The sequence below is a fragment of the Geotrypetes seraphini genome, chromosome 8, assembly GCF_902459505.1.
Source record: "Geotrypetes seraphini chromosome 8, aGeoSer1.1, whole genome shotgun sequence".
Classification (NCBI taxonomy): Eukaryota; Metazoa; Chordata; class Amphibia; order Gymnophiona; family Dermophiidae; genus Geotrypetes; species Geotrypetes seraphini.
The window spans coordinates 55,948,196-55,973,493 of NC_047091.1; the positions used below are offsets into that span (position 1 = coordinate 55,948,196).

Genomic DNA, 25,298 nt, shown 5'->3' on the forward strand with positions numbered 1-25,298 from the left:
GTGCACCGGTTTGCGAGTGTTTTGCAAGACGAGCAAAACATTTGCAAAATCGGTGCCTCGGAAACCGAGCTTGGCTCGATTTACGAGCACACCCCCCCCCCCCCCGCAATCCGGCACCCCCCCCTGCGATCCGGCACCCGCCGCCACGATCTGACCCTCCCGCCACGATTGGGCACCCTCCCGCCATGATCCGACCCCCTCCTCGACACAATTGGGCACCCCCTGCCGCTTCTTACCCTCATCTGGGCACTCTTGAAAATCGGCCTTCTCCTCTGCTGGGCCTTGAGCATCTGAGCATGCTCAAGGCCTGCGAGTTCACGTTCTGACAATCGGGGTGGGGCCCGCGTTGCTGATCGGGGGGGGGGGGGGGCACATTGCTGATCACTGCTGGAGGAGCCCATCGCCGTTTTGAAAAAAACAATGTTGATGCCTTCCTTCATCGGGCCCCCCTGACCATTTTGGGCCCTAGGCACGTGACTACTTGGCCTATTGGTTAATCCTGCCCTGCTGAGCTGGCCTAAGGAAGCTGACCAATCAGAATCATAGGCCACTCCCAGTGCATCCTGGGCCAATCAGGACCTTAGGCCCCTCCCCGGTGCATCCCAGGATGCACTGGGAAGGCCCACCATTCTGTAGAGGTGGCCCTGCCAGCCACAGGGAGTAAGCATCCCTCCGGCTGGCCTACAAAAAATAGGTACTGGTAGGGGCTGGGGGGTCAGGGTAGGGGCTGGGGGGGTCAAGGAAGGGGCATGATATCAGGGGGGTTCCGGGACTGGGCATCCCTCCTGCCGGTAATCTTTGGGGAGCGGCAGGAAGAAGTGGGCATCCCTCCTGTCGGGGGATATCTCGAGGGGACAGGAGGAATTCAGCAATTCTCCTGCAGCAAGCATTCGGGGGTGGGGAGGCATTCGGGGTGGAGGACTTCAGGGGTTCCAGCAGGAGGGAGTGGGCATCCCTCCTGCCAATCGTCTTCGTCGGGAGGGCAGACGGGTTCCCTGCTGCAGCCACTAAACTGATTGCAGCAGGGAGATTCCCTTGCCGTGATCAGCTAAGCAGCAACATGATTCTCTAACTGGCGCCTGTGACATAGATGCCGGTTAAAGAATGGGGTGAGTTAGGTGGGCTTAGGTGTCTGTCCGACAGAAGCAATTCTATATAGAACCGTGTGTGATTCTCAAAAGCCGCTTAGGCGGCTGCTGAGTCCGGGTGTCCTATACAGAATCCAGCCCAAAATGCCCAAATTGTGCCCTGGACATTTTGTAAAATGTTTTATTATCGCTGTAAAATGTCGAAGTGGTAAGCCTGCCCAAAACATGCTTCTAACACGCCCCCTTAAGATTTAGATGCACTGGAGACAAAACAACCAGAACGTTTTGAAAATGCCCACTTGGACATTTTGACTAGTAAGACGTCTATGTACTGGTTTATGCTCTTTTGGACTTCCATCTATTTTGAAAATGAGTGCGGGTTTTATTTTTTTCATTCAGCATTTTTTTTATTAATTTTGCATAATAGCATTCACAGTTCCAACAAGTGAAAAATGCATAGAACAATGCAAACAGGTATGATTTAGTTTTTTCTTAGCATTAACTCTGCAACCAACATATAATACTTTGTAATAATCAATATGTGGTAAAATTAAAGACTGAAGTATTAATCTAAAAGTGATCTGTTCACAACAATTTCTAATACATCTCACAAAAAAAAAAAAAAAATCTTTTTCATCACATTCTGTATCTGCATATCCACAGACAAAACATAAATTCCATGCAATAACTTTGTCCTGATTTTTTCCCAGGGAAAAGGATTTGCATTGGAGAGAGCCTGGCTCGCATGGAGCTCTTCTTAATTTTTAGTACCCTCCTGCAGAATTTCACCTTCCAGCCCATTGTCGACAAGGAGAAGCTTGATCTCATGCCAATAGGGAGTGGTCTTGGGAATGTGCCCCAACATTACATGTGCCGCGTGGTAGCTCGCTAATAGAAGCTGAAGAGATATGCTCAGTATCCCAAGTGCACACCATTGTAGGCTTCTCCTATTCATACTCCAGCCAAAAGAAGACATGGCATTTAACTTGTATTAACTCTTCTTTGCTGTTGAAAAGGATTAAAACTACTGAGAGAGAGTGAATAACAATCTATCTGCAACGATAGCAGGTGGCGAAAAAAGCTTCAGAATAAAGTGACAGTCATAAACATAGTCATGAAATCAGTCATTGGCATAAAAAAATAACCTTGAACCTGAATAACCGAACCTTGCAGCATAGTTGACACATTGGGTTAAAGGTGCACTAGTGCTCAGCTGTGAGTATTTCAACTATGCTGCAAGGTTTGGTTATACAGGTTGGAGTTTTTTATGCCAATGACTGATTTCATGACTATGTTTATGACTGTCACTTATTCTGAAGCTTTTTTCGCCACCTGCTATCGTTGCAGATAGATTGTTATTCACTCTCTCTCAGTACTTTTAATCCTTTTCAACAGCAAAGAAGAGTTAGTATTGTTATTCTGTTGAAGCCCGAATTGTTTGCAATTTAACTTGTATCGTCAGCCTTTTTAGTATGTTCTTCTTTTCAATAGGAAAAGTATATTTTGCTTAAATTTGCACAGTTCCCCAGTAGAATTCCCAAAGGATCTGCTGGAACAGCTCTTTGAAAAATCACTTTCTGTCTTTCATAGGTTATCACTCCATAGGACGGAGCTCTAGCTTAACTTGACAAAAATAAATATAGGGGTCAATGTTTAAAAGTGATCTTTTTTAATAAAAAAAAATATATCAGCAGCAGTGTTCAAATCCAAGCTAAAAGGCCCACTTTTTTTGAAACTGCTTTCAACTCTTAACTCCCACTCACTGCTGTCAGATACCTAGAACCACGATAATCTCCCCAACCCTGAAATGTCCTCTCTAAATTAGATTGTAAGCTCTTCTGAGCAGGGACTACCTATTGTGCGTTAGAATGTACAGCGCTGCGTATGCCTTTCAGCGCTATAGAAATAATAATTAGTAGTAGTACTGCTATCCAGTGGCGTACCTAGGGTATGTGGCACCCGGGGCCCATCATTTTTTGACACCCCCCCCATGTAAAAAAATATTTTTTGTAATAACCATGAAAAATAAATGGTCATAATAGAAACAGGCACTGAAAATTTTCTTTTATTGAACCTCATATATGTAACCATTAATCCAAACATAACATAAATTATGTCTGAATTGTGATGACATCAGAAGTACATATGGAGTAGTTGCAGGTGATACTTGGGACAGTTCTGATTGTGTTAGTTCGGTTTTATGTGTTTTTGAATAGAAGGGTTTTTATTTCTTTTTTGAAGGTTTTGTAGTCTGTGGTCGAGGTCAATAGGTTGTAGAGTTGGGGGTCGAGTGTTCCTTTCTCTCTTCTCTTCTACCTTCCAAAGTATTTAGATCAATGCTGTCTTGTTAAAATGTTTATTTTATTTTTATTTTTCCTCTAACTCTACTTTTCACTTCTCATTTACCCTCCAGGTACTTTAGTTAGATTGTGAGCCTTCGGGACAGTAAGGGAATTTTTCAAGTACCTTTCTTATTTCTAATCTTAATGTATATTTTCTGTAAACCGCTTAGAACCTAACGGATGTAGCGGTATATAAGAAATAAATTACATTACAATCGCTGCAAAAAAAAAAAGGAGGTTGTCGAACAGTTTTTTTTCTTTTGACGATTTTGGTTAGAGGGTGTGTGAATGGTGTGCGAGTTCTCCTATGTCTGGTTGAAGTGGATTTAATTATTTAGCTGAAGAAATTAGTAACCCCCCCCCATTCCACACACATTAATTCTCTTCCATTTTTGTTCCCATTCTAAAAAACACTGATAAGTTCCCAGAAAAAAAATACATTAAAATAAGAAGTGAAAACAAAGGCCCCTACAGATGAGAACATAACATAAGAATAGCCTAACTGGGTCAGACCAATGGTCCATCATGCCCAGTAGCCCATTCTCATGGTAACCAATCCAGGTCATTAGTACCTGGTCAAAACCCAAAGAGTAGCAACATTCCATGCCACCGATCCAGGGCAAGCAGACACTTCCTCCATGTCTTAATAACAGACTATGGACTTTTCCTCCAGGAATTTGTCCAAACCTTTCTTAAAATCAGCAATGCTATCTGCTTTTACCATAACTTCTGGCCACTTCATTTTTAAGCTTAGTTCTTTCCTTCCAAACAGATACCTTGCTAGATGTCAAATACAGAAAGAACAAGGTAACTTCACAAGGACTTAGCTGTGCAGGAAATGTGAATCTCCTCATACACCCACCATACATTACATTACAGATTTCTATTCCGCCATTACCTTTCAGTTCAAAGGGGATTACAAAAAGAGTTACGGAAGAAGGGTTACAACGTTAGATCAGAAAAGGTTTCCAAGAGAGGGAAAAGTAGGATCTGGGGTTAGGGAGGGGATGGTAAGAGGGGGGTTAAGCTTTATCATATAGTGCAAAAATGTGCAAAGATCTGTTTTTTTCTTTCGATCACTACATAGTCTAATGCCACACAAGCAGCGCTGTCACAAACATATTCTGAAGGTCAATGCTAAGGTTAACAAAGTTTCCTTCCTTGGACCACAAGGAGATACTGACAAACCACTAGAAGAGATCCCAAAACAACTACCCAGGCACAACACCCAAAGACCCACTCAGTGTGTGAAGTTGAGTGGAGTGGACTAACTGGGGGGTGGAAATGGGCCCAGAGTTTGCTCAGCAGAATTTCCCAGACCACCTCTTCCTCTCAACACATTGATACGCTGCCGCCACCACCACCACCACTAGGAACACCTCAACGGGTAGGCCAGCAATGCTTATAAACTTTATAAAACACATTATTATATTTTCTTATAAAGCACATATTTTAATTGAACTCTCTGACATCCTCAGCCTTGCCATTCACAAAAATAGAAGGAAGAAAAGTTCCCGTTTCCTGCTGTCTCATGTCCCTGGCCTATACAATATTTTTATTCTGCATACCCTTCAAAAGTCTGACCAAATCCTCATTTCACTTGCATTATAAAGTATTGAGGATGCCATCTCTCTCCAATCCCAGGTCCTAAAGTCTAAGACAGTAGTGCAAACTAGTGCTGCCCGATTCAAGAAAAAAAATTTTTTTCCGATTCGATTCAGCCTATTGAATTGGTTTTTCGATTCAACTTTCATGCCCAATTGGGTGTTTGTTTGTTTTTTTTAAAACATCCTGGTGGGTTTATTTTATAGCTTTTTCACCCCCCTTTGGCTTCTCCTAACCACACTGGTGCTGTGGTGTAAATAAAATAAAGAAACAAAAAGGACTTTTCCTCTCTTTTAAATCCTAGCTCACGTTTGTGGTCTAACACCAGCTCTGGCAGGATACACATTTCAAATCTGACATATTGTAATCACAAAACAGAAAATAAAATTAGTTTTTCTACCTTTTGTTGTCTGGTTATTTTTCAAATCTTGTTGGTCCAAGGCTCTGGTTGTCTTCTGATAAGTTGCTTGCCAGGGTCTCCTTCTTCCTTCTTTCTGCATGCTAACCATCCATCTGCCATATCTGTCCTCCCTGTTTCCCTTCCCTCCCCAGGAGGTCTGGCATCTATCCTTTTTTCTTCTCCCTCCACAGATCTATCTTTTCTTAACTACCCTTTCATCCAGCATCTCTCCCTCCTTCCCCACCACCCCAGGGTCCACCATCTCTCCCTTTCTTTTCCCAACTACCCTCCTATCCAGTATCTCTATCCCCCCTCCACACCATCCCTTGTGTCCAACTTCTCTCCCTTCCCTCTCTAAAAACTATGGTCCATCATCTCTCCTTCTTCTCTATTTTCAGACCCATTATTTCTTCCCACCCAAAGTCCGGCATATGCGCGTCTCTTTGAACCCCCTCATTCCCTCCTTGTATTTCTACACCAGGGCCCCCCTCCCTGAAGGCCTGTCCCCCCCTTAAAGGTCTGCATCCCACCCCTGAAGGCCTGCACTCCCCCCCGAAGGCCTGCACCCCCCCAAGGCCTGCACCCCCCCTCCGAAGGCCTGTACCCTCCTTGAAGGCCTGCACTCCCCCTTGAAAGCCTGCCTGCCTGCCTGCCCACCCCCTGAAGGCCTGCCTGCCTGATCCCCTTGAAGGCCTATCCCCCCCTTGAAGGCCTATCCCCCCCTTGAAGGCCTGCCTGTCCCCCCTACTTTGAAGGCCTGTCCCTCCCTTGAAAGCCTGCCTGCCTGCCTGACCCCCCCCCCTTGAAGGCCTCTCCCCCTTTTTGAAGGCCTGCCTGCCTGTCTCCCCTTTGAAGTCCTGCCTGTCCCCCCCCCCCTTGAAGGCCTGCCTGCCTATCACCACTCCCTCCCCCTTGAAGGCCTGCCTGCCGGCCTGCCTGCCCACCCCACCCCGAAGGACCGCTGGCCCCCCTGGCCTCCCTGCACCACATGAATCAGCACGCAGCGGGATCGCGATGTCAGCGATCCTTTCACTGCTTCGGCGCTGCTTCCTCCGCCGCGGTCCCGCCCCTTCTCTGACATCAGAGGAGGGGAGGGGCGGGACCACGGCGCAGGAAGCAGCGCCGAAGCAGCTCAGGGATCGCCGACATCGCGATCCCACTGCAGGCTGCTTCATAGGTGGTGCAGGGAGGCCAGGGGGGCGAGCGGTCCTTTGGGGGTGGGGGGGACTGAACGGCAAGGCCGGGAGCATCCCCCTCAGGGCTGGCACCCGGGGCGGACCCCCCCTTAGTACGCTACTGCTGCTATCCAGACAATGAATGGCATTGAAAATACACAATGGAATAGAGTGGAGTGGAAGAGTGGCCTTGTGGTTAGAGCTGCTGCTTCAAGCCTAGTGCCACTCCGTGTGAACCTGGGCAAGTCAATTCACCCTCCATTGCTCCATTGCTCCAGGTACCACAGCGAGATTGTGAGCCTGCTGGGACAGATAGAAAAAAAAATAAAAATACTTGGTTAGATTGTGAACCACTCAGATGGCTGCGCCAATGTACAGTATATCAAATACAAAATGAATTTGAACTTAGGTCAGCACCACCTTTATCTGGATAGCAGTGATAGTCAAACTCCTATCTGCATAAAGTTAGAACAAATTTTCTGTCCTAATTTTATTGGTATAGTTGCCAAGATAGCAATTTGAACATCATCGTCAGCTGGATAATTTTTGTTTTTGCCCACGCTTTACTCTGTACTGCCTTGGCATTATCTAGATCAGTGCATTTGAATACTCGGTTTAGAAAAAGAATGATAGAGAAGGAGAGATGATATCATGAAAAGGGTTATATAACAAAAGTAGAAAAAATCTGATGGTTACCTATCAATTAAATACAAAATATAGAACCACCAAAATAAACCAAAATGACACTGGAGATAATTTATTTTCTTTCTTTTTTTTTCTATTTATAGATGGGAACAAGCCTCAGAATATTGTGTATTAGATTTTCACCCATTCATGAGAAGGGTTACCATATGCCTCCAGAAAAAGGAAGACAGATTGAGACATCTAAGTTTTACTTCCGTTGTGGAAGTAAAACCCGGATGTCTCAATCTGTCCTCTTTCTTCTGGAGCCATATGGCAACCCTAAACATGACCAGGATTACAGATGTATAAATGTGCAACTTTTTAAGACCACTGTCACCAATTGGCAGAGGCTGTGAAAGAGGAGGATGGATTTCAAACCTCTCCCCAGTTCCTTGATTCTTAATAGACCTGGTACAAGTGGGGTGGTGCAAAAATGTGGGGTTATGCTAATATTCTGTAATGGAATCTGGATGCCCTGATGTTGTTGTAGCACAGGAACTTCCTGTTCTATATCAGGGCACCCAAATGGAGGCTCCCAGTTATAGAATTGACCTCTTAGTCTTTATTGATTAGAGCTACCAGGATCAGGCATTGTACTACATGTTTGTTCCTGGGGACTATGTGGAATAGGCCAATCTAGGAGCCAGACAATAAAATATGTAGTCATTTGTCTGGGAAATTAAAACCCAGCACTTTGCACGGGTAGCTCCCAAAGTTACACAGACAAAGTACTATGAATAGTGGACCTCAGAATTTAGGCTGTTAACTTCATTAACAGGAAGCAATGGGTCAGAAGGAATTACTTACCTAGATTCCCTCAGAAGACTCATTTCTGTGATCCAATACTCATTAATTACATTATGCATCAAGTTTATAGCGTTTGCAGTTTTGTAAGAATATTACCTGCCTGATATTTAGTGGTATTTAGCCAACTGGGAATAGCTCCCAGCTGGCTAAAAAGGATTATGCTGACTAACCACCGATTTTCAGTGGAAGATAGCTGGCTACCTCCCACCGAATATCCCAGTCACTGGCTATGTCACGCATCATAATGGTCAACGCCAATATTTATTGGCTGGCCAGCTAAGTCTGGTAGCCAGACAGACCCATCTACATAGCAGGTCTGTCTTTGGCCACTATGACTTAGCAGGCCAGCTGATGAATATTAGCATGGCCGCCTCTTTCTACCACTGTTGCATTTAGACCAGAAATTCAATATGGCCCCACCATTGAATTTCCTGGTTCACTGCTGACCACAGAAAGTAGCCGGGCTGCCTCTATGGTCTGAATATCAGGCCCCACATGTCTCTGTTAAAGTCATGGCATATAGCACACATGTAGACCACAGAATTACAGTGAACAGAGCAAAAGGTGAATTATGAATGAGTATTTAAGTATTATAATTCTTTGGAGCACTTCTGTTATTCATTTCTGCATCCATAAAGGAATCAACCTACTCATACCAATATGTTGGCTTTCATGGGAAACACAAGGTTCTTACTGGATACTCACTTTCTGGTGTGCAGCTAGTCTAAACTTTGCTCTTTCAGCTTCTAGATATATGCAATGTGTAAAATGAACGAAACATGTATTTTTAATACATTCATTGCAAAAATTAAGGTTGAGTGTCTTGCTATTCCTATCACACCTTATGGAAGGTAATTAAATAACAGGGTACTTATTACAAGGGGTAATTCTATAAATTTTTTATTAAAGTTTACCACATAAAAAGGCACTTTTACACATAGAAAAGGCTAAATATTCCCAATTCCCCAGTGTCATGATAACAGTACATATACCTGTTCTGCCACCATATTCATGTGATAGGATTCCTCCTATATGTAATAAAATATAAACAAAGTGTATATCTTTAAGATAAGTTCCCAGAGTGCACTGCTGTTCGCCAAATGGGCTGAGCTCCCCTTCTCCCAGTTGCTTCTCTTGCATGTAGAAATAGCAGACTCCATTTTATATGTTCACATGACCATAGGAAGGCATTGTTCCCCATCTGGTTTATACCTTAGAATCTGCTAGCATCAAATCTACTAATTTTGAATCTGCTAGTTTAAATACAGCTTAGTGGGCTAAGTTGGAACACAATATGTAAAAATACACTACTGGCTTCCTCTAAACATAGGACATGCCAGTGTAGTGTGGACTTGTATAAGAAGAACTTCCTTGAGATCAACTGAACTGTAAGTTTATTTCTTTGTTTTAAGTTGTATATTAAAGAAAGTTATTTCAGGAATACAGAGTCCAGTCTGATAATATTAAAGGCTACAAGCTCAATGAGTTTATCTGTCTGGGATCCTCTGGGAGAGGCCCAGTTACAGTGAAAACCAGTTAGGAGCAATATTCCATTAAACCCAGTTGATCAATCCACAGTACAACCAACTTTAGAATAGTACAACTATAAATAGGGTCACTGGACATTTGAATTTGAGAGATCTGTAGAGACTTAAAGTGAGACTGCATCCAAAGTGTGGCTCAGAATCTTCAGCACAGTAAGAAGAAGAGAGGCCAGTCGTCCCCTTCACTGCACCGAGTACACCATTTTCAACTTTCTTTGGTGGGAATCCCCACCCCGTTCTTCCCCGGAGCCAGCCATCTCTCTTTAACCCTTTAAAGGACTTTGTGTTCCAGTGTGCGGCTAAGAATCTTCAGCACACTGAGGGGAATGGAGGCCAATCATCTCCCTCACTGCACCAAGTACTCCATTTTCAACTTTCTTCAGTGTGAAACCCTGCCCCTTTTCTTCCCCAGAGGCAGCTGTCTCTCTTCAACCTTTTGAGGGTTGCCAAGCAGGCGGGCCTGTAGAAAATCCAGCATCACAAAAAACCACCACACTCAACGCAAAGTTGATCAACCTTCATGCTGTATCCATTGGTATCTCCACACTAGACTTAAATACAGGTCCCATGACCAACTCACTAGAGGAATGTGGCATTTTGGCATAAAGCCACTCTACGAGAAATTAGCAAAAGTTAAAGAAGTCAAAACAAAAACAAGATCCTTCTCATCACCCTAGTTCACAGAAAGTCTGAGAGAATGATAAAGAAAAGTCAGGGAAGTGGAAAAACTTGGTGCAAAACACATAGCACTGACAACAAACCTATCTGGAAAAGCCTCTTGAAAGAATACAAACTAGTGACACTCAAAATGAAAAAGGCACATTTCACTAACCTAATATCCAAGATCCCGAGCAGATCAAAGGCCATCTTCTCACTGTCGAAAAACTTGTTCTCCTCCTCCCAAAGATCACACCACATCCAATAATCAAACTTAGACAGTTAATTCCTCTCGACTTTCTTCCACAACAAGATATCAAAGATTCGAGAAACCCTAGACTTAGAAGCCAAAGCTCTGCCAAGCATCCCAAAAACTATACAACACAACAACCTATGCAAGATAGAAACCCTAAACAGCTTCAAATCAGTTCCATTGATGACCTTAAAAATACAATAGATTCCCTATACCCCACAACCTCAATCCTGAACCTATGCCCAAGTACTATACTTCTAGTTGCCAACGAATCTTTCCTGAACTCCATCTTACCTCTAATTAATGAGTTCCTGGGCTCAGGCATAATACCACAGAGCTGGAAATCTGCTGTTGTAAGACCACTCCTATAAAAATGTACCATGGACCCGGACAATCCAAGCAGCTATAGACTAGTCTCAAACCTCCCATTTGTCTCAAAAATACTAGAAAAGATAGTGCTCACACAACTTTAAGACTTCATGGAAACAAACGCCACCCTCTCCAACATCCAATCAGTATTCAGAAAGCACCACAGCATAGAAACGGCGCTTCTAGACAGTAGATGACTGCTGGAAAATCCTCGATTAGGGAAACAATGCATTGCTGGTACTATTAGACCTGAGTGCCGCCTTCGATACTATCGGTCATTCACGTCTCCTATCCAGACAATACTCTATCAGAAATCATGATGCCGCACTGGCATGGTTCTCCTCCTTCCTAAATGAAAGATCTCAGAAAGTACTATTAGGACCTTCCTTATCAGAACCAAAACCTCTCCGCCACAGAGTACCCCAGGGCGCATTGCTATCCCCACACCTCTTCAACTAGTCTGTCAAACCAGTACTCGACATTACAAAAAAATACCAAATTAAAATCCACTCATTCGTGGACAACGTACAGCTCTATCTCCCCCTAGGTCAACACCAAGATGCACAAATCAAAAAACTTCACTGCTGCCTAACTGAAATAAAGAGATATATTAACAGACTTTGCACTGATGAAACAGCAACACTTTAGTCGACCAAGCTAAGTGTTAAGCTTGAAATAATTTAAAGTACAGTATAAGAAAATATATTTTTTGTGCTAGATTGCAACGATCAACTTGGATTTTTTTCACTTAACTTCACAATATGTGATTGGGTGGTGAGGCGATATTCTTGGGGCTTCAGCTTCAGTTTTTGCCTCTGTGTCTCTGAGCATATTTTTGACTTCAAAGTGTTGCTGTTTCGCCAGCGCAAAGTCTGTTAATAAATCTCTTGGAGTGATTCTATTTGATTTTCATATGTTTCCCTTTAATCACTCCTTTTGGTAGAGAACCAAGCTTTTGGGTTTTTTCCCCCATATATAATTGGACATAACTGAAATAAAGAACTGGATGACTGCAAATAAACTACAGCAAAATGAGTCAAAAACTGAACTTCTCTAGACACACAAAGATACCTGCGCATTCCCCCGCCCATCTCTTTCCTGGGGAAATGACACCCTTACAGCCAAAGACAACATCTGCAGTCTAGGTGTGATTCTCAACTCACACCTGTCGCTCTCAGTTCATGTATCACAATTACTGTCTTCATCTTTCTACTATCTCCGCTAGCTAAAGTGCATCCATGATTACTTTTCAGAAAGTGATTTCACCCAACTACTATTTGCTCTTTTATTACTGCAACATGCTACTAGTGGGCTTACCTGCATAAACCCTCTCCCATCTCCAAGGTGTGCAAAATGCTGCAAATCCAACTCCTGAAAAACCTGGGCTTCCGAGACCCTGCCATCTTTGCATTAACATCCATGCACTGGCTGCCTATCCAAAAATACTACGTCTTTAAATAATTTTCGAGAGCCAGCCAAGAAGATGCTTAGCGCCGAGCAGCAGCGCCAAAGTGCACTCCTGCTCGGTGCCGCCCAGCGACTGAAGAAACCCAATCTCGCGGCAGCCTCCACTGACCGGGTTAGCAGCGTGGCAAGAGCGCGGAAAGCTCGCTCCTGCCTGCCTCATCTCTGGACTACCAGGGATTGGCAGAGGAGATACAAGGACAGGACAGGGCAAATAGGGGGGACAGGGTGCAGAGCCTGGCAGCAGCCTGCAATAATTCTGGGAGGGGGGCATTAACCTGAATATAAACTGGGACCCCCCATTTTTGGGCCAGTTTTTTGGCCCCAAAATCCCAGTTTATATTTGAATATATACGGTATTCATAAAACATGCGGACAAAGGCAGCAGTACAGTAATCCAGAACAGATAAGATTATATACAAGAAGTGAACAGACAGCTAGAAAACAAACAATTTTACATTCCATTAGATCAAGACCCCATACCTTAATTACAAGAAGAAATTTCAAAGATTGTTGATTTAACTTTTGGTACTGGATACCTCACAAAGTACGAGACTTTCTCAAAGTTATCGAACCAGTTATCCCTACTATATACTCTTTACCAAAAATTCACAAAACCATCAACAACCTTCTAGGATGACCTACTGTGTCAGCAAATGGTTCTTTATTGGAACCACGCTCGATTTTTATGGGCTATTTCTTACATCTGTACATTCCTCAGATATCTTCTTATATGAGAGATTCAGGATACATGATTACCATGACAATCCAAGTAGATGCTGTTATATGTAAAGGCTTTGCCACTCTTTGGAAACTGTGATCTATTCGCTCTTATTTTGATCCTCTTTCCTTCCAGATCATCTCTCAATCACTGATCCTTAGCATCCAAGACTACTGTAACACTGTATATCATTCACGCCCTCAAAAGCATTAAACAGACTCCGAATGATTCAACTCTCAGCTGTACATTTCATCTTCGGTCTATAGAAATCAGACATCAAGTCCTATTATAAACAACTTCACTGGCTCGTCATTGAGGCCCACCCTCTCTTCAAATTTGGGTGCTTCATGTATAAGGTCCTCCATGGCACCTGGGCCAACTGGAATCTTAGGCCTCTCTCCCAGTGCATTCTGGGATGCACTGGGAGTGGCCTAAGACTCTGGCAAGATCTCAGGCCACTCCCATGGGGGAGGCCTAAGGGATATGACCAATCAGAATATTAGACCACTCCCAGTGTATCCCAGAATGCACTGGGAGAAAGGCCTATGATTCGGATTGGTTCAGGTGCCTAAGGCACCTCCTATGGGAGGGGTCTTAAGTGCCTGGACCAATCTGGGCCTTAGGCCCCTCCGTGGTGCGGTGGGAAGGGGAAAGCCCACCATTCTGTGGAGGCGGGATTGCTGGCTAGAGGACGCATCCCTCCAGCCAGCCAATGAAAAAAGGTACTGATGGGGTCTAAGTGGTCTTGGGGGGGGCAGGGCTGGGAGCATGCCTGCAGGGGGGTACCAGCAGGAGGGAGTGAACATCCCTCCTGCCAATGATCTTGGAGGGAGTTCTGACAGGAGGGACTGGGCATCCTCCTGCTGGGGTATGTCTTGAGGGGTGCAGCAGGAGGAATTGGGCACTCCTCTACCATGGACATTTGGGTGTGGGGTGTGCGGCTTCAGCAGTTCTGGCAGGAGGGATTGGACATCCCTCCTTCTGGTCATCTTGGCAAGGGGGACAGGTTCCCTGCCGCGGCCGCTAAACTGATCGTAGCATGGAAATTCCCTTACTGTGATCAGCTCAGCAGCCACATCTATTTGAAATGAAGGCCAGCATTTTGCTGGCCTACATTTCAGATGCCTATCATGGCCCTAGAGAGACACTTAGAGCCACCTAAGCTTGCCTAAGGCCAATTACAGGTGAAACCATGCCCACATCTAGCCTTGGGTGACCTTAGATGGCCCTACGCGCCTCCCTAGGCTTGCAAAAATGCCTACAATGTAGGTAACCCTCAGGGTGTTTTTTTTTTTAACTTGTGACCCGATTGGCTGGTTAGACAGCGGTAGGATGCCTACCGCTGCCTACAGTCAGGACACCATTTATAAAATTTGCCTCAAAGTGTATATATGTGTGCACACAAAAATAAAGTATTTTTTTAACTTTCTTGCATTGGGTACCGCTGAGTTGTTGTCCTGTCACCTATCTGGAACCAGCAGCTTCTCTAAAGATTCAGATGTTTGCTACTTTCCTATCTATAAACAAATGAAATGAAACAAAGCCCTAACCTTCCTGGATGAATGCAGGTTAAAGTCAGTGTATTCTTAGGCTAATGCCATATATTTCTAACTAATTGTACAAAGAACAGATAATTCTTTAATCCCTAAGATGACCCTCCCATGAAAACAAAAAAAGTTTCTGATATGAAATCAGCTCACAGAGTTTCAAAACACACATTCACACAATATCTGAACAACCTCAACTTTACCTGTTATTCAAGTATCTTTGATTCAGAAATAATGAAACTCCTCAGTAATTTTTTCACAGTTTCACACCTTTCTCACATAGAGCCTGCTAGTATATTAGGAATACTAACTGGAAACAGCTCTGCACCACAGAACATCTTATAATTCTAAGACAAGAGTTCATTCAGGCTTTAGACATTCAGTTATCAAAAGAACATGTGGAGGGGCATAATAAAAAAAAAACGTCTATGTCCCCTTTTGGCCTAAGGCCTTTAACGTTGAAAGTAGAAGCAGGGAAAATGTCCATTACCAAAAAAAATGTCCAAAAGAAGTTCTTTTTTGATAATGGCCTGCCTCTACATTCAGCTGTTTAAGCCCCCAGACCACCACTACGTCTAAACATACCCTATAATCAACCAAAAAAAAGCCTAACCCCCAAATGTCCAAAACACAGGCTTTTAGGCTAAGGAGGAGCCAGTCCTTCACCTAAAAGCTGGAATATGTAACCGGTGTCTGTCAACAACACTGGTTACAGAATCCACCACCCCACACAACATCGGGGCAGGAGGGAGATCAAGCCCTCCTGTTCCACGGCCCCCCCCCCCCGAACCCCCGATTACATTCGGGGAAGGAGGGAGCCTAACCCCTCCTGCCCAGGTAGACCCCCTACCTCCAACCCCCACAACCGCCCCCCGAACCCCCAATCGGCCTTCCCGCCGACCTGCGACACCCCCCCACCGACCCCACGACCCCCCCAACCCCAAGCCCACCTCCCATACCTTGTAAACATTGGCCGGATGGACAGGTGCCAAGCCCGCCCATCCAGCAGGCCAGTCGGCTCCGGAATGGGGCCGGATTGGCCCAGGTGGCTCAAAACCCGTGCACAGGTGGGGCCTGAGGCACTTGGGCCAACCAGAATAGGCCCAGGAGCCTTAGGCCCCTCCTGTGGGTGGGGCCTTAGGCACATGGGCCCAACCTCGGGGGGGTCACGGGTCGGCCAGCCACGATCAGCTCAGCGGCCTCTTTTCAGCACTTATACCTGTTTTGACTTGGTCTAAGTCAAAATGTATAAGTGCCGACTAGGCAACCTGCTTAAAGTTTTGGTTATACCTGCTGCACACCTAGGTCTAGGTCGGCCCACCTCCCGCTCTTTCCCCTCCTCTAAAAACGCCTCTTTTCTCTCTGTGCGTTTAGAGGCAGGGGAAAGGCCTAAGCTGGTTTTAGATACGTCTAAAACTAGCTTTGATTATTGGTACTTGGACGATCAGGCTTTTTGATCGTCCAAGTAGCCATTTAGGCCACTTTTTTGACGTTTTTTGTTTTTGATTATGAGCCCCTTAGCTTTCAAAAACAGTTTCAGATTCTCCAAGCTTCACACAACTGTGCATACTAGTTAAGGACTCAGCAGATTAGTAATCAGAAAAGATTGCAGGAATGGACTCCAGCACTCCAGCAGAAAAACAGCTGAATACTAAATTAAATACAAAATATTTTCTTTAAACACCAATAATATTAGGCAATCTGAGTTGAATCAGTGAAAATTCTTATCAACTTTCCTTTGAAATATAATTCCAAACTTAATTTAGAACTATCAATAAATCACAAGAACCAGCAAGTATCAGATAAAACTCACACAAACTCAGCTGTATCCACTCCTCAGTTCAACAGCCCATAAGTAGGATTAATTTGCAGTATTCCTCATGAAATCAAACATTTACAGGAAATATTATTTCACAAATATTCATTCCTTCCACACATACATACAAACTCTATAGCTGATATACAGATTTTCACTCAGCAGCCACACACCATTTCCTTACCAATTCTTATGCTGCCTTAAGCTCTTTGCTCTCCTCTAGCTCACAATAACTGTTCTGGGGCTCTTAATGAGACAGCTGCTATTAAGTGCAGCTTCCTGCCTCAGTCTGTCTCTTATCTTTTTGAACTCCCTGCAGCTCCCAAGCTCCCAGGCCCAGCCTCTCTTCAGCTCTCAGAATTTTCCTCCTGCCTCTCCCCTGTAAGTGCTTTAAATGTATTATTTTTTCTGCTTGTCACATCTTTATTTGCAAAAATTTGCTATGTTATTATGTAAGCATATTAATCTGGTTGACAAGAATTATATTGTTGGCCAACCAATCTCTTTAGAGTGTTCTAAATTCCCCTTAACTCCAGGAAGTCTATGCAATGCACTTTTTCTGGAGAAGGAATAGGATCGTGTTAGAAGGTGGAACTGGGCCATTCTCTCACAAAATTATTCTCAGGGTAACTTACAGGCAGGGAATAATCAAGCTCTAGCCAATTAGGGTTACCATATGGTTCCAGAAAAAGGAGGATGGATTGAGACATCCTGGCTTTATTCCATTGCTTTCAATGGAAGTAAAACTCAGATGTCTTAATCTGTCCTCCTTTTTCTGGATAGTCCACCATCCACACTTAACAGAAAACCAAACAAAAAACTCTGCAATCACAAATCCTAAAATCATACTTACCAGGAGTTATTTTTGGTTCAAAGGACAATTTTATCTACAAGTCCATGGTATTGCCATGGGAGCTTCTCTAGCATCATCTTTAGCAGCTCTTTATATGGCTAATCTGGAGGAGGAAAGGAGAAGGAGAGAAAAGCAGAGAAGAGAACAGGAGAGGGGAAGAAGGAGCAAGAGAAGGCAGGAGAGAGCAAGGGGCATTGGCAAGAGGTAGCTCCGCCCACCCCGACATCATCCACCTGAGCTCCTCCTTAAAAGTGGAGGGGCCAACAGAGCTCAGTTAAACAGGCTTGGGTAGGCAAGCAGGAGGCAGGAAAGGAGAAGGAGAGAAAAGCAGGAGAGAAAAGAAGAGAAAGGAACAGGAGAGGGCAAGAAGGAGCAAGAGAAAGAAGGAGAGAGCAAGGGGCATCGGTGATAGGTAGCTCCGCCCACCCCGTCATCCACCAGAGCTCCTCCTTAAAAGGGGAGGGACCAACGGAGCTCAGCCGTTCAGCACATGTCGAAGGTGAGCATTAAAGGCACTCACCTTAGTGAAAGCGCCTTTGTGAAGGGCCTTAAGAAGGGACGAGCAAAGAAGAAACACTAAGGAAGGACACCTACACTGGCAAGTACCACAAGGGCAACAAGACAGACAAGCAGTAGATAAACAAACACAGTAGTAGCAGAAGGCAATCACAGCAGACACAGAGGCCACACACAAGCAACAGGGGTAGCAGGTTTAAAATCAAGAAAAGGACTTCACAGTAACACCGAGAATGCTACACAGATTCCTATACAAGGAGAAGCCACTTCAGATGACAGACCGGCAAGAAGACAGCAATGGATGCAGCAGACAGAAGCAGGATGTTGAGCTACCCAGTTTTCTGCACCGTTTGCCATATGTATGACTACCTCCCCTCTGGGAGGTGGTCTTACATAAGCACAAGATGCGAGGAACTGGAGGGCCTTAGTAACATAGTAACATAGTAGATGACGGCAGATAAAGACCCGAATGGTCCATCCTATCTGCCCAACCTGATTCAATTTAAATTTTTTTTTTTTTTCTTAGCTATTTCTGGGCAAGAATCCAAAGCTTTACCCGGTACTGTGCTTGGGTTCCAACTGCGAAATCTCTGTTAAGACTTACTCAAGCCCATCTACACCCTCCCAGCCATTGAAGCCCTCCCCTGCCCATCCTCCTCCAAACGGCCATGCACAGACACAGACCGTACAAGTCTGCCCAGTAACTGGCCTAGTTCAATCTTTAATATTATTTTCTGATTCTAAATCTTCTGTGTTCATCCCACGCTTCTTTGAACTCAGTCACAGTTTTACTCTCCACCACCTCTCTCGGGAGCGCATTCCAGGCATCCACCACCCTCTCCGTAAAGTAGAATTTCCTAACATTGCCCCTGAATCTACCACCCCTCAACCTCAAATTATGTCCTCTGGTTTTACCATTTTCCTTTCTCTGGAAAAGATTTTGTTCTACGTTAATACCCTTTAAGTATTTGAACGTCTGAATCATATCTCCCCTGTCTCTCCTTTCCTCTAGGGTATACATATTCAGGGCTTCCAGTCTCTCCTCATACGTCTTCTGGCGCAAGCCTCCTATCATTTTCGTCGCCCTCCTCTGGACCGCCTCAAGTCTTCTTACGTCTTTCGCCAGATACGGTCTCCAAAACTGAACACAATACTCCAAGTGGGGCCTCACCAATGACCTGTACAGGGGCATCAACACCTTCTTCCTTCTACTGACTACGCCTCTCTTTATACAGCCCAGAATCCTTCTGGCAGCAGCCACTGCCTTGTCACACTGTTTTTTCGCCTTTAGATCTTCGGACACTATCACCCCAAGGTCCCTCTCCCCGTCCGTGCATATCAGCTTCTCTCCTCCCAGCATATACAGTTCCTTCCTATTATTAATCCCCAAATGCATTACTCTGCATTTCTTTGCATTGAATTTTAGTTGCTAGGCATTAGACCATTCCTCTAACTTTTGCAGATCCTTTTTCATATTTTCCACTCCCTCTTCGGTGTCTACTCTGTTACAAATCTTGGTATCATCTGCAAAAAGGCACACTTTTCCTTCTAACCCTTCAGCAATGTCACTTACATACATATTGAACAGGATTGGCCCCAGCACCGAACCCTGAGGGACTCCACTAGTCACCTTTCCTTCCTTCGAGCGACTTCCATTAACCACCACCCTCTGGCGTCTGTCCGACAGCCAGTTTCTGACCCAGTTCACCACTTTGGGTCCTAACTTCAGCCCTTCAAGTTTGTTCAACAGCCTCCTATGAGGAACTGTATCAAAGGCTTTGCTGAAATCCAAGTAAATTACATCTAGCATATGTCCTCGATCCAGCTCTCTGGTCACCCAATCAAAAAATTCAATCAGGTTCGTTTGGCACGATTTACCTTTTGTAAAGCCATGTTGCCTCTGATCCTGTAACCCATTAGATTCAAGGAAATACACTATCCTTTCTTTCAGCAACACTTCCATTATTTTTCCAACAACTGAAGTGAGGCTCACCGACCTTTAGTTTCCTGCTTCATCCCTGTGACCACTTTTATGAATAGGGACCACATCCACTCTCCTCCAATCCCCAGGAATCACTCCCGTCTCCAGAGATTTGTTGAACAAGTCTTTAATAGGACTCGCCAGAACCTCTCTGAGCTCCCTTAGTATCCTGGGATGGATCCCGTCTGGTCCCATCGCTTTGTCCACCTTCAGTTTTTCAAGTTGCTCATAAACACCCTCCTCCGTGAATGGCGCAGAATCTACTCCATTTTCTCGTGTAACTTTGCCAGACAATCTCGGTCCTTCTCCAGGATTTTCTTCTGTGAACACAGAACAGAAGTATTTGTTTAGCACATTTGTTTTCTCCTCATCATTCTCCACATATTTGTTCCTAGCATCTTTTAGCCTAGCAATTCCATTTTGTATCTTCCTCCTTTCACTAATATATCTGAAAAAATTTTTATCTCCCTTTTTTACATTTTTAGCCATTTGTTCTTCCGCCTGTGCCTTCGTCAAACGTATCTCTCTCTTGGCTTCTTTCAGTTTCACCCTGTAGTCCTTTCTGCTCTCCTCTTCTTGGGTTTTTTTATATTTCATGAACGCCAACTCTTTCGCCTTTATTTTCTCAGCCACTAGGTTGGAGAACCATATCGGCTTCCTTTTTCTCTTGTTTTTATTGATTTTCTTCACATAAAGGTCCGTAGCCATTTTTATTGCTCCTTTCAGCTTAGACCACTGTCTTTCCACTTCTCTTATGTCCTCCCATCCTAACAGCCTGACAGCCTCCCATCCTAACAGCCTGAAGAAGTAAGTCAGACTCCTGGAGGGCAGAATACTAAAACTATAAGCACTTCGAGCAGTGGAAGAGGAGGACAGAGAGGCAGAAAACTTCATGACAGAGGAAACGGTTGAGGAAGAAGTGAGGGAGTTAGAGAATCTAACAGGCATATAGGGAGGCCTTGGAAAATCACCAACAACAGTGGACCAAGATACACCTACAGCGAGTGAGGACCACCTGGAGGACAACCACAAGGAAGACGAGTCTGGTGCAAGCCAACGCCAGGATGAGGGAAGATGGAAGTGCACAGAGGACATGGACTTATGGCTGGAGAGATGGTCATACACCAGGGAAACGGATCTGCGGATAGAGAGGCAAAAGAAGATAGAGGACAGCAATTGTCGTGGGGGGACTCCATCATCAGGCAAATCAACAGCCACATAGCGGGAGGAAGACAGAATTGGCTGGTGACTTGCCTACTACGAGCCAAGGTAGAAGATACAGTGAGCCGCATCAACAGGATCATCAACAGTGATCCACGTGGGGACAAACAACATGAGCAAATAGGAACTACAGCAGGGAAGGACTGAAGGACCAGTTCCGTATGCTAGGAAGGAAGCTGAAGACCAGAATGCCGAGGGTAGTGTTCTCAGAGATCCTGCCGGTACCCAGGGCCGATGAGAAAAGGCAGACGGAGCTGCAAGCATGGATGAGGTGCTGGTGTGATGAAAAAGGATTCCACTTCATGTGCAACTGGACGACGTTCTAGGGGAAGAGCAAGCTATTCAGGAAGGATGGACTCCACCTCAGCGGGGACGGAACGAGGCTACTTGCAAGTAACATCAAGAGAGAACTTGAGAAGTTTTAAACTAGGAAGAAGGGGAAAGCCGACAGTTGACCAAGAGTCGATGGTTCAGGAACTGTATACCCAGAGGATACCATGCAGGAAGATAGCGGGGAAGACTCATCGGATCCAGTGGCGTACCTAGCATATGTGACACCCGGGGCCCATCATTTTTTGACACCCCCCCATCTATATGAAATATATGATTTTTAGTAACAATCCACATATCGCACAAGAGTGTACCTAGGAAAAGGCAGCATCTTAAACATTGCAGTGAGCACTAGAACACCAACATATACATTGTAAAACTGAACAAGCCAGATCCCGCACAGTCAATTGATCCTGCAGTCAATGCTAACTGAAAACTATGTTCTTTTCATACACGACAGAACAGAGATACACTCTCGCCCAATGTGGAATAATCACAAACTAAAAATAGAAATATGTAGACAAAAGTTAAACTGAACCGCCAAGAAACCATACTCTGCATACAATGCAACACCACAACACCACAAAAACAGTAACACATGTTCTCTAATACTGTGTAAAATATAAAGACAGTAGATGAAAATTAGAAAAAACTGAAACATAACAATCACCACTTTACAAATTAACAAATAAAAATAAAACAAATACAGTGGTACCTTGGATTACGAGCATAATCCGTTTCAGGAGCATGCTCATAGTCCAAAATGCTCATTTATCAAAACAAAGTTCCCCATTGGAGATAATGGAAACTCAGATGATTCGTTCTAGAACCCGCGGTCTATACCTGTCGGGTGCCGGGTGTTGCAGCGCCGTCTCCTCTGTCGGTCATCTAAAGAAGAACCACACAGTGCTGCTTCGGGGGGGGGGGGGGAATGTCAGCCGCTGGAGAACCCCATAGTGTCGCTTCGGGGGGGATGCCAGCCGCCGGAGAACCCCACAGTGCTGCTTCAGGGGGGATGCCAGCTGCAGGAAAACCCCACAGTGTCGCTTCGGGGGGGGATGCCAGCCGCTGGAGAACCTCGCAGTGCCTTCAGAGGGATGCCTCCTCCATCTGCCGGCCAGCCCTCCACGTCGGATGCCCCTGGCATGCTGGAGAGCCCCCACTCGAGCCCACGCAGCCGAGCTCTGCCCCACCTACACGCCGCGCACGACACGCACACCAATGATTGACGCTGTGTGCGTCACACGCAATGCGCGGGCGGGAAAGCACCCGGCCGCGCAGGCCCAGACAGAGGTCCTCCAACCTGCGGAAGGCACCCGATGTAGAAGGCTGGCCGGAAGACGGAAGAGGAATCCCCTGAAGTGGTGCTTCCTGGACTATAAGTGCTCGTTGATCGGGGCAGTGCTCGGTTTGCGAGTCAAAAGTTTGTTGAGTGTTTTGCTCGTCTTGCAAAACACTTGCAAACCGGGTTACTCGCAAACCGAGGTACCACTGTAATGTGAAATAAGAAAATACCATTTTATTGGACTAATCTCCGTAAGCTCAGTCCCCATCCTTGCAAACCATCTGATTCCATCCACCCAAGCCTTGAATTGTTTTATATTGAACTTATATTAAAGTATAAAATGAAACAATATTCTGTACAATTGTCAATTTATAAATCAGCGTCTTCTCCCCACTCTCTCTTCCCCATTTCTCTTCAGCGTCCATAGCCCACTCTCTCTCCACTTTCCTTCAGCGCACGCACATAAAAACAAGCAAGTAATTTTATATCATTTTCATTCTATTCATTCATAGAAATTAAAGTCTAAATAATGCCAGTCACATAACAAAACATGATTTTACAAAAATAATTCCATGCAGTCAAGCCTGCAAGGATTACTAGATGTCTTTCAGCAGCTCCCCTCCCTCCCTCTCCCTAACCTTTGTGGCCAAGTCAAAATGATCTACCAACAATAAAATTTAAAAAACACAAAGCACACTGTACACAGAGAAAATGTTAATTATCATTTATATTCCAAGGGTTTATGCAATGTCACCTCAGTAACAACTATACAAAAATAGACAAATACACCCCGTCCCTTTTTACTAAACCGCAATAGTGGACGGAGATGCACAGGGAGCTGCGCTGAATGCTCCACACTGCTCTCAATGCTCAAAGGCTCCCTGCGCTAAAAAACGCTATTGCGGTTTAGTAAAAGGGGGCCATAGTGCAAAATATAGACAGCATATATAAATTCTCAAAACGGACACATTTTGATCACTAAATTGAAAATAAAATCATTTTTCCTACCTTTGTATGGTAATTTCATCAGTCTCTGGTTGCCTTTAATTTTTCTGACTGTGCATCAAATATTTCTTCCCTTCTTTCAGTCTCCTGTATGCTTCCTCTCCTCCAGACCTCATTCCCTCCCCCAACTTTTTCTTTGTTTCATCCTGCCCCCTCTCTCTACGTGCCCCATTTCTTTCTTTCACCCTGCCCCCTTCTTTCTTTCTCTCTCCATGCCCCTTTTCTTTCTCTCTCTCCGTGCCCCATTTTTTCCTTTCTTTCTTTCTTTCTCCCTGCCCTCCCCCATGCCACTACCATTGGAAAACATGCTGCTGCCACCGCCACCGGGGAAAGGCTGCCACTGCCATCATCAGGAATAGACCGGCGCTGAGTTCTCCCTCCCTGCTTTTCTTCCCCACGGGGTCGACTGAAATCCCACCCATTCCCGCCCGTCTCCGCTAGGATCCTCTCCGTCCCCGCCAGGATTTTCTCCGTCCACACCCATCCCCGCCAGGATCCTCTCCACCCCCACCCGTCCCCGTCAGGATCCTCTCCGTCCCCACCCGTCCCCGCCAGGATCCTCTCCATCCCCACCCGTCCCTGTCAGGATCCTCTCCGTCCCCACCCGTCCCTGTCAGGATCCTCTCCGTCCCCACCCGTCCCCACCAGGATCCTCTCCATCCCCACCCGTCCCCATCAGGATCCTCTCCGTCCCCACCCGTCCCTGTCAGGATCCTCTCCGTCCCCACCCATCCCCACAAGGAATACCTCCATCCCCGCCTGTTCCCATAAAAAGCAGCAATTACTTCTGACAGGATCATCAATTCCACAGTTTCTTTTGTGTTTGTGCTGCTGTTTTCCTTGTGGAATCTCTTTGGTGGAATTTATAAACCCCCTCTTTTACTAAGGCTGACGTGTCCATTATATTATATGGACGAATCCTGCTTCCAAAGCCTTCCATCCCCATGGGAGTCCCGTTGACTAGAGGGGGGTCCCCGTGGGAGTCCCGTGGGTTAGGGGGTATTCCTGCGGGACCCGCGGGAATCCCACAAACCCCGTTCCCGTGCAGACTTCTAATCCGGACGTCTAGTAACCCTAGCCTAAGTGCTAACTGTGAATATCCAGCATGAGTTAATCGGTCACCTTCTGCTGAATATTCATGATTAGCTGCAAGAACACTCTTTAACCAGTCAGCAGCCATTCCTGGCTGGTTAAATAGCATTGAATATTGGGGGTGGAGGTGGGGGAGTTTATAGACATGATAAAAGATGAAAGAAAAATGAACCCCTTCCAAAACATTTCTCAGCTTATTAAAAGAGCCCCAGTTTTTGGCAGGTAAGGACACATTACAAGTCAAATCATTTCACAATCATAATGTGAGCTAAAATGCTTACTGTGTTAAGTTAATCATTATTGATGAAAAAAGCTTCTTTGTAAATTGCTTTATATGCTATTTGGTAACATTACAAGAATTTCAATGAAAAAAAATCATTTCACAGTCCTTAGAGCAGTGTTTTTCAACCTTTTTTGGGCAAAGGCACACTTGTTTCATAAAAAAAATCACGAGGCACACCACCATTAGAAAATGTTAAAAAATTTAACTCTGTGCCTATATTGACTATATATAAAGTAATTCACTTGAGTGCCACCGCCGCC

The 25,298-nt window shown here is 45.0% G+C and overlaps 1 protein-coding gene across 2 annotated transcripts in view; it reads left to right on the forward strand.

Moving 5' to 3' along the window:
• The window catches only part of LOC117366084 (cytochrome P450 2F3-like), a 62,691-nt gene extending 60,584 nt beyond the window's left edge, over positions 1 to 2,107 (forward strand). For both annotated transcript variants that reach the window (XM_033957173.1, XM_033957174.1), the window contains exon 10: positions 1,799 to 2,107. In XM_033957173.1, coding sequence (XP_033813064.1) covers positions 1,799 to 1,980 — 182 coding nt within the window. In that variant the 3' untranslated portion in view covers positions 1,981 to 2,107. The remainder of the gene's footprint in view (positions 1 to 1,798) is intronic.
• The last annotated feature ends 23,191 nt before the right edge of the window (positions 2,108 to 25,298 follow it).